The following is an 8,670-nucleotide window of genomic DNA, read 5'->3' as shown; positions in this document are numbered from 1 at the left end:
GGCTCATCTTGGGCGGCTGCCCGAGGGGTCTCGGCTTTACAACTTTGCCGAGGAGCTACGTGGTCAGGGGAAAACACGTTTGTAAAATTCTACAAATTTGATACCCTGGCTAAGGAGGACCTGGAGTTCTCTCATTCGGTGCTGCAGAGTCATCCGCACTCTCCCACCCGTTTGGGAGCTTTGGTATAATCCCCATGGTCCTGACGGAGTCCCAGCATCCACAAGGACGTCAGAGAAAATAAGAATTTACTTACCGATAATTCTATTTCTCGTAGTCCGTAGTGGATGCTGGGCGCCCATCCCAAGTGCGGATTGTCTGCAATACTTGTACATAGTTATTGTTGCCAAAAATTCGGGTTTTGTTGTAGTGAGCCATCTGTTCTGGAGGCTCCTCATGTTATCATACTGTTAACTGGGTTTAGATCACAAGTTATATGGTGTGATTGGTGTGGCTGGTATGAGTCTTACCCGGGATTCAAAATCCTTCCTTATTGTGTACGCTCGTCCGGGCACAGTATCCTAACTGAGGCTTGGAGGAGGGTCATAGGGGGAGGAGCCAGTGCACACCAGGTAGTCCTAAAGCTTTTACTTTTGTGCCCAGTCTCCTGCGGAGCCGCTATCCCCCATGGTCCTGACGGAGTCCCAGCATCCACTACGGACTACGAGAAATAGAATTATCGGTAAGTAAATTCTTATTTTCTTCTAGATCCTCTCATTTATGTTTCTTAAGGCTGTGAGTGGAGCTTGCCTCCATAGATTGTGTGGTGTTGGAGATGCTCCAACATTCGTGCTGACAGCTTCTTCCTTGTCACTGTTGGCTGGTCAGCGATCATACAATTTATGGGCACCTTAACGTGATAGACACCACCACCAATACTTCAGGACAGTCAGAAATGCAGTGAGGATCCTGCTCTGAAAGCTAAGCCTGTTCTTAAACCCCAATTATGGTATATATTGTAAGGCTGTGTGAGCAATTGATTAGCCCTGTTTCATAATGCACAGTAGCTGGAAACAGCTTATATACACTTCTACAGTCCACAATTCCTAGCTTCTGATTGTGGGCCTGAATCAGAGGTGTACGCTGCTGCGTCCGCAATAGCGAGAGCTGTGGGAGCAGCGGGAGAGATAATTTGCAAATGCTTCCCCTTGTGCACCAGCTTGCAAAGGAGTACAAGCCCTAAGAAGCCTGTTTTCGGCTTCGTTGGACAGTGCAACTGTGACAGCGGTTCTGAGCACTCCACTATCTGCCCACCATCACTCACACCATCGACACTTGCGATAGCTTATGGCCTGCTCAATGTTTATTTCTGAAATTCCTTTAAACTTCGCCTCTGTGGTTGTGGATGTGCATTGTGAACGCAGCAGCATTCCCTGACTTGCCCATTACACACCTATGTGACAGCCTTGTTTTTTGTGAACACGTCAGGCCACCTCCCAGTCATTGCCCAGGAACGTCCATGGTACTGTGCTGCCGGCTCTACTGCAAGTGACTCCATCAAAACAGCAGTCTCTGCCAGGGCCGGATTAAGGGCCACATGGGCCTGGAGCTGAAAATTTTCAAGGGCCTATACTGAGAAGGGGAGTAACTGTGACTAGTGCTGTGTGGGTGTGGCCAGAGCCATATAGGTGTGTACACCCTATACACTATGAGCCCTAATGACTTCCTAAATACACAAACATAGAAAATATGCATCATTTTGTGAGAATACGAAAAAAACTATTTTAGTATTTCTGATTGTTTGGCCAGCTGTGTGCCTGGTCACCCATCCTGCTGCTAGCATGATGGGCCTATTTTTATGTGGAGGCCGGGAGCTGTAGCTCCATCCGCCCCATTGTTAATCTGACCCTGGTCTCTGCGTATACTTAGTGGTACACAAGCCCCATAGGGTTTTCTGGAGTCTTCCAGCATGCGCAGTAGGAAAAAAAACAACAACACTCAACTGCACCAACATTGGCATAGCATCCATCTCTAAATCAGGCCATGTGACCTATGTTTTCTCATTGTGTGGCTCTTAGCTGGCTGGTAGTAAATGAATATCTAATTTTTGATTTTTTTTTTAGTCATGCAGAGTATATCAGCTCTTTTCGAGCTTCTGAACAGTTCCAAGCTTATGAATGGGTCAGAGGTCTGGACACTCAATAATTGGACAAGTAAGTAACCTTTAACACTAGCAAGCACTGGGAGTTTGTAAAATTAACCAATTCTACACTGGGACTGATTCATATGTGTATGGATTTGCACGACGCGAAGAAGCGGCTGTGCAATTCTGTGCAATTAAATTCTAATACAGCAGGAGGCGTCTGTAGGAGATAGACACTTCCTGTTAGCATTAGCAAGGATCCAAGTGCTGCGTTTGAGGACTCAGTCTTGGATCACCATCGCAACCATCACGACCATTGGTCGTAATTCACGATGAAGCTTACTCAGGCTGACCGTAGAATCAGAACACCTGGGTTCAGGAAGTCATCGTCCGACGACACGACCCTGGACCCATCACACCTTCAAATGCTACAGCATATCAATCATGCTGCTGTTGATGGGGCCGTGAGTGACATCACAAGACCAAGAACATGCGCAGGATGGAGCTTGCGCCTATGCAGACTTCCAGTCATCGCACAAATGCGTACAAATATGAATCAGTCCTACTTTGTGTACAAGGAGTGTGTATGTGTATATATATGTATGTATATATATATGTATGTGTATATATATATATATATATATATACTGTATATATATATATATATATAATTATTATTATATATTTTTTTCTCTTATGGTTGGTACCTGCCGACTTTATAATGTTCATTAGCATGGCATATGACGCACATGGGCTAAGCTCCATGTTATATCCCAGTACGGTGACTATACACCACTCTACCTAATGATATCAATATACAGTAATGCTTTAAAACACGTAAGGAATGTATGTATGTCTGTATGTATGGACAAATCAAGCAGTGAAATTAATCTGAAAGTTAAAGCCCGTAAAAAGTCTTTGTTTAAATATAACAGAAAAAAATATAGTACTTTTTAGTGATAAAATGTACTGATCTATTCCCCGCTGCATTTTAATTCCAAAGATAGCCCAGAATTAATAGGCGAAAACAAGGGTTTGTTGGTGCAGGTAACATGCTTTATTGCAATCAATGAACTATCTCCAAGAGGTTCAATAAATAGATATTACTACATGCACAATAAATACTACATGGAAGAGCTACAACAAAGTAAAGGGCTTTAAAAAGTTTTAAATCAACAGTTTGTCCAACTGTGGTACTTCGCTTATGTGCCCTGTTCTCAAAACATGTAATACTCCCTATTCTACCACACAATCACTGCATCCTATGAACCTCTTGAGAGTTTTGCCACCGATTCTGCACTTGAGTCTCTTAACTTGCTTCGGTGAGGGTATGGCCAGGTGATATTACTTTTGGAGCAAGTTGAGGGAGTCAGCGTGTCAGAAAAACGGCAGAGAAATGGTTTCTGAGAAAAGTGCTGGCCGCTTGCACTCTGCTCAAAAAAATAAGTAGTCTCTGTAAAACAGTTAACAGTCATTTTCCATGAATAATGTAAATATTACAGCGCTGCTTACAGGAGGGTAGTTGCAAACAGCACCTAATATTTACAATTATTTAAAGTATGTAGTGTTTGCATAGTTCGTGTATAGCATCCTCTTTTGGGTGTAGGTCTTCAACAGGGAGTTTCTCGACCTGTTGAGGTACACTTAGACATCAACGTGGTGTTGAGGCACATAGTTTAATGGTGGACAAGGTATTCGCTTCCTAAGAAACTTTCTCCTGCCCACCGTTGGTTCCAGTTGCATTTTTCTAAAACGTCACAAAATATACGGTACAGAACTCCATAACCGGTCAACTCGGCTATATACAGTATGTACATGTCAAAAATGATTCAGCCTCTTAAAGTTAAATAAGAGTACATTATAGTGTAAATCTATGGTCTCTTTCTTATACAGGTAGGTACAAAAATAGTTTTCTATTTACATATCAGTTTTTTCAGTCATAGTGAATCACTTGTTGGTGCACAAGTGAATGTAAACGATTGATTGCTTAATGTGTTCGGACATTAATGTTCACAGAGGCGGAGTCCGATCCGAAAGGATTTGTTAGATTCAGCGTGTAGTGCCCACCGTCCTTCTTTTGAACGTCGGTGATGATGAGAGTGGTTAGGTCTTCAGAGGTTTCCACGTGAACCCGCCCTCTTTGTTCTTCAGTAGGAACAGGCCGCCCATCTTGAGACCATGCAATTTCTGGAGTGGGGTCTCCAGAGAAGGCACATGCTACAGTAAGAACTTTTCCGGCATCGATGCTGACATCAGATGGAAGTGCTTCTATTTTGGGTGAACTCCCTTTAGATAAAAGAATATAAACAAAAGTTAAAATCTTACTTTTGTAGTATGCATTTACTACCTTTGCTCTATAAAGGTGTCTCCAGTAATGAAGTTAAGCATTCATTAGATCTAATATAGTTTGCCTGTTTGTCTGCTAGAGGAAACAGTGAGGGTTAAAGTATTTTATGCAGTCTGGAGTAGATAGTACGTAATGAAAGTCAATGTTACTAAACTATTTTCAGATCATGGTCTAGGATTTCCTTATGCACTGTGTAGAGCTGGATTATTTACATTCACATAGACCGTAATCATAATTCTCAAATAGGGTTATCCTTCAAACATGTTCTGTTGAATCTGAGGATAAGGCTTAGAAGCTCTGGTGACAGCAGTCTATTTATTGGCTTCACCAAATAACATGGTGAGAAGCAGGATCTGTGAGCTGCAGAATGTCTTCTTAGTACATGTATATCATGCTCTCCAAATCATTGGAGAAATAATAGCTAACTTCAAATTATTAATTGATGATTATTATCACCCCCTACCTCCTCATACAATAGCATACCTCACATTCGTCTGGGGTTTGGTAGGACAGTCCCGCTTTTTGGGCACTGTCCCAACTGCTGGACACTAAGGGTGGGAGAGGTTGGGAGGCCCCCTCTAACCCGCTGTTCTTCTTAGATCAAGCCGAGAATAGAGTCTGTGCGTACTTGAGCACTGGGCATGGCCCTGGCATGATGAAAATTGGGACGGCATTTCACACAAGGCCACATCCCATACTGCAAGGTCATGGCCCCATTTCCATCCGTCCCGATCTCCATTTCAAAAATAGTTGGGAGATATGCAATAGGTTGTTACATTAAGGGGGACATTTACTAAGCAGTGATAAGAGCAGAGAAGTGAACCAGTGGAGAAATTACCCCATCAACCAATCAGCAGCTCTGTATCATTTTATAGTATTCAAATTATAGCTGTTACTTCAGTGCTGGTTGGTTGCCATGGACAACTTCTCCACTGGCTCACTTCTCTGCTCTTATCACTGCTTAGTAAATGTCCCCCTAAGTCTTCTATTGGTAAACTGCATACAATGTATTCTTAATCTGGCCAATCCAACCACTTGGCAAGGGTTAAATGCTCTCTTACCTTCAACTTCTTTATTATTCGCTGCATCATGAAATATTGTCGTTACCATTCCTTATTCTTTTAGGCTGCGTTGTAGTAATTATTGAGGAGAAATGTGCATTCCAGTGACATAACATTTGGTCAGACATATAACAGCGTTATTTGTTTAACCTTACTTAATTTATTGTTTTAGTGCATTACTCTTTTTCCACCCCATATTATAATTGAGAATATTGACTGCGTGCTATCAAGGAACGAAGTAAAAAATTATCATATACAGCTAAGTGTATTATCATGGAGTGTTGTAGTCTCTTTTGCTCTTGCTTTGTGCTCACCTTTGAATCCTGCAGCTAGCATTCTGCTGGATGAACTTTCCATATGCTTCATGCTGGAGGATTCCATCATGCTGCTTGAGTGCATTTCCATAAAGGATGTTCCTTTCACTGAAGACATACCTGCAAACTTAGATTCCGAAATACTGCTACTACTGCTACTGCTGAAAGAGGCCTCCTGCCTGGTGGCAGACATTTGCATTGCTTGCAAAGCAAAACTTTCTTGCAGGCTCACTTCACCAGCAGTTTTTAGCACAACCTGTTTTGGCGGTTCTTCAAGAAGACCTTTGAATAACAGAAGAAATCGTATATTAAAGCAAGAAAATAGAACATTAAATGATTCAATTTTACCTGTTCCCTGTGGTGGAGATGTTCATCCTAGTCAAGAACCTATGCTGATAAGAATGTAGCCTATGAAATCCCTAGAAACTAGTGACATAATTAAGCCAAATGGTTTCTAGAGGTGCTTTCTGATGAATATTGGTTTAGATAAATACAGAACAAATTTTCCTAGCAAGCTGCAATGAGCCAGCAAACAAGACTTGCATCCTACGTGATAAGAAAATGCAGAGATCTCAGTTACATACATTTGCAAACAAGTGGCCTACTCTGCCTTGCCACGGCTGGTGGCTTACCATATGTATGCGAATGTAACTGTGATCTCTGCATTACTATTATTGTGTAGGAAGTATGTGGGTCATTCCGACCCGATCGCACGCTGCAGTTTTTTGCAGCTGTGCGATCGGGTATGTCCTGCACATGTGTGTGGGCCGCAATGCGCAGACGCGTCACTGCCCAGCGGCGGCCGTCGCCGGGCAGCGATGAAATGAACGAAGAAAGCGTTCGCAGCAGCGACCGCTAGAAGATTGAAAGGAAGAGGCCGGCCGGGGGGTGTCAACTCACTGTTTTGAAGACATGTCCGGGCGAACACAGGCGTGTCCAGCCGTTTCCAGGCAGGGATCCTGACGTCTGCTCTGGACAAGATCATCGTAGCGGGTGAGTAAGTCCTGAGCTGTGCAGAAACTGCGCAAACTTTTGTTTGCGCAGCCCTGCACAGCAAATCCCCCCCTCCCCTGTAGGCGGCGACTACCTGATCGCAGCAGTTCTAAAAGCCTGCAAGCGATCAGGTCGGAATGAGGGCCAATGTCTCTTTTGCTGGCCCATTGCAGTGTGCTGGGGGAATTTTATTTTTTCTTGTCTAAATTATCCCCTCCTTTATATGTACCTGTGAAGGGCCAATATGATTATTGAGCAACTCCCATTCTGTGTGTGAATATTGGTTCAGCCCAACACTGGTCTACTTTCACTTTTTCCACGCTCCCACTTTAACACACACAAAATGCACATTTTTAATATTTTGTATCTTACCTTTGTAAAACACCAGTGTAGGCTGTAGAAAAAAAATCTACACTGTTCGTATTTAATTAAACTTAAACTTCCTCGCTATTATGCTATAGAGTTTTCCAACAATGGTGGTCATTCCGAGTTGTTCACTAGCTGTTTTTGGTCGCTGTGCAGCGATCAGGCAAAAAAATCGACAATTCTGCGCATGCGTATGTACTTTAACAACAGCTGATGCAGATTCACACAAGATCTAGCGACGCTTTTCAGTCGCACTGCTGACCGCAGAGTGATTGACATGAAGTGGGTGTTTCTGGGAGGTAATTGACCGTTTTCAGGGAGTGTGTGGAAAAACGCAGGCGTGTCAGATACAAACGCAGGCATGCCTGGCCGAACGCAGGGCGTGTTCGTGACGTCAAAACAGGAACTAAACAGTCTGAAGTGATCGCAAGCTAGGAGTAGGTCTCGAGCTGCTCAGAAACTGCACAATCTCTTCTTGTAGCAGCGCTGCGATCCTTTCGTTTGCACTTCTGCTAAGCTAAGATACACTCCCAGAGGGCGGCGGCTTAGCTTTTGCATGGCTGCTAAAAGCAGCTAGCGAGCGAACAACTCGGAATGAGTGCCAATGTGTTTTTGAGAAAATTTCTTAAAAGAGATACATTATAGATGAGGCACACACTCTTGTCATGCAGTCTTTTACACAGCTTGCATACATGTCTTTGCTAGTGCTTACGTAGAACATTTAAGGATGCAGTGGCAGAGCATTGTCCATGGTAATTCTTCGCTGTAATTGTATATTTGCCACTGTCTTTCTCAGCTGCGTGTTGAATTTCTAGAGTGTATACATTTTTAGATCGGGACACTCTTATGTGAGAGGAGACTGAAATCTAAAAAGAATAAAACAAAATTGCTTAAATGGAATATTACACCACAACGGACAGTCAGTACAATACATTTTTATTATTTGATATACAGTACTAGCAGAATACCAGTTGGCAGGATCTAGATAATATGCTTTTTAATTAAGACACTGTGAGTTGGATACACATATATAACATATAGAAGTATGTAAAGTCTGCTTGGATATTATCATACTATAATAATAATAATAATAATAATAATAATAATAATAATAATAATAATAATTTTATCTATATAGTGCTTTTTCTCCAATAGGATTCAAAGCGCTTAATTATAATCAGTAAATCAAAATATAAGGATGAGATAGAAATGTATGATACATTTTATTGCTAGTAAGGTGCTCAATTGCACAGACTGTAACTATACAGCACAATGGGAATACCAGCTCATGTATTAGTTACTGTAGTTACAGTTATGTTATTTTTATTGCAGCAGTCTGTGATTTTTTATAGTGTGTTGCATAATATATAAAGTATTAAACAATACAATTTCATGGATAGCATTTCTACTTAAAGCAATTATTAACTTAGTATGGAAGTAAAACAAAAGACTATCTCCTCTGTGTGTGTGTGTGTGTGTGTGTGTGTGTGTGTGTGTGTGTGTGTGTG

The 8,670-nt window shown here is 42.1% G+C and overlaps 1 protein-coding gene across 29 annotated transcripts in view; it reads right to left on the bottom strand.

Annotated features, from left to right (window-relative positions):
* Positions 1–3,115: 3,115 nt before the first annotated feature.
* Positions 3,116–8,670, bottom strand: part of TTN (titin) — a 302,099-nt gene continuing 296,544 nt past the window's right edge. For all 29 annotated transcript variants that reach the window (XM_063933349.1, XM_063933371.1, XM_063933359.1 and 26 more), the window contains 3 exons: positions 7,875–8,028; positions 5,804–6,085; positions 3,116–4,367 (listed from right to left, as the gene is read on the bottom strand). In XM_063933349.1, the coding sequence (XP_063789419.1) occupies positions 4,069–4,367; positions 5,804–6,085; positions 7,875–8,028 (735 nt within the window). In that variant the 3' untranslated portion in view covers positions 3,116–4,068. The remainder of the gene's footprint in view (positions 4,368–5,803; positions 6,086–7,874; positions 8,029–8,670) is intronic.

This window comes from Pseudophryne corroboree, chromosome 7 (assembly GCF_028390025.1).
Source record: "Pseudophryne corroboree isolate aPseCor3 chromosome 7, aPseCor3.hap2, whole genome shotgun sequence".
Classification (NCBI taxonomy): domain Eukaryota; kingdom Metazoa; phylum Chordata; class Amphibia; order Anura; family Myobatrachidae; genus Pseudophryne; species Pseudophryne corroboree.
Note: the sequence above shows the minus strand (reverse complement) of the source record. Positions and strands in the feature narration are given on the sequence as shown.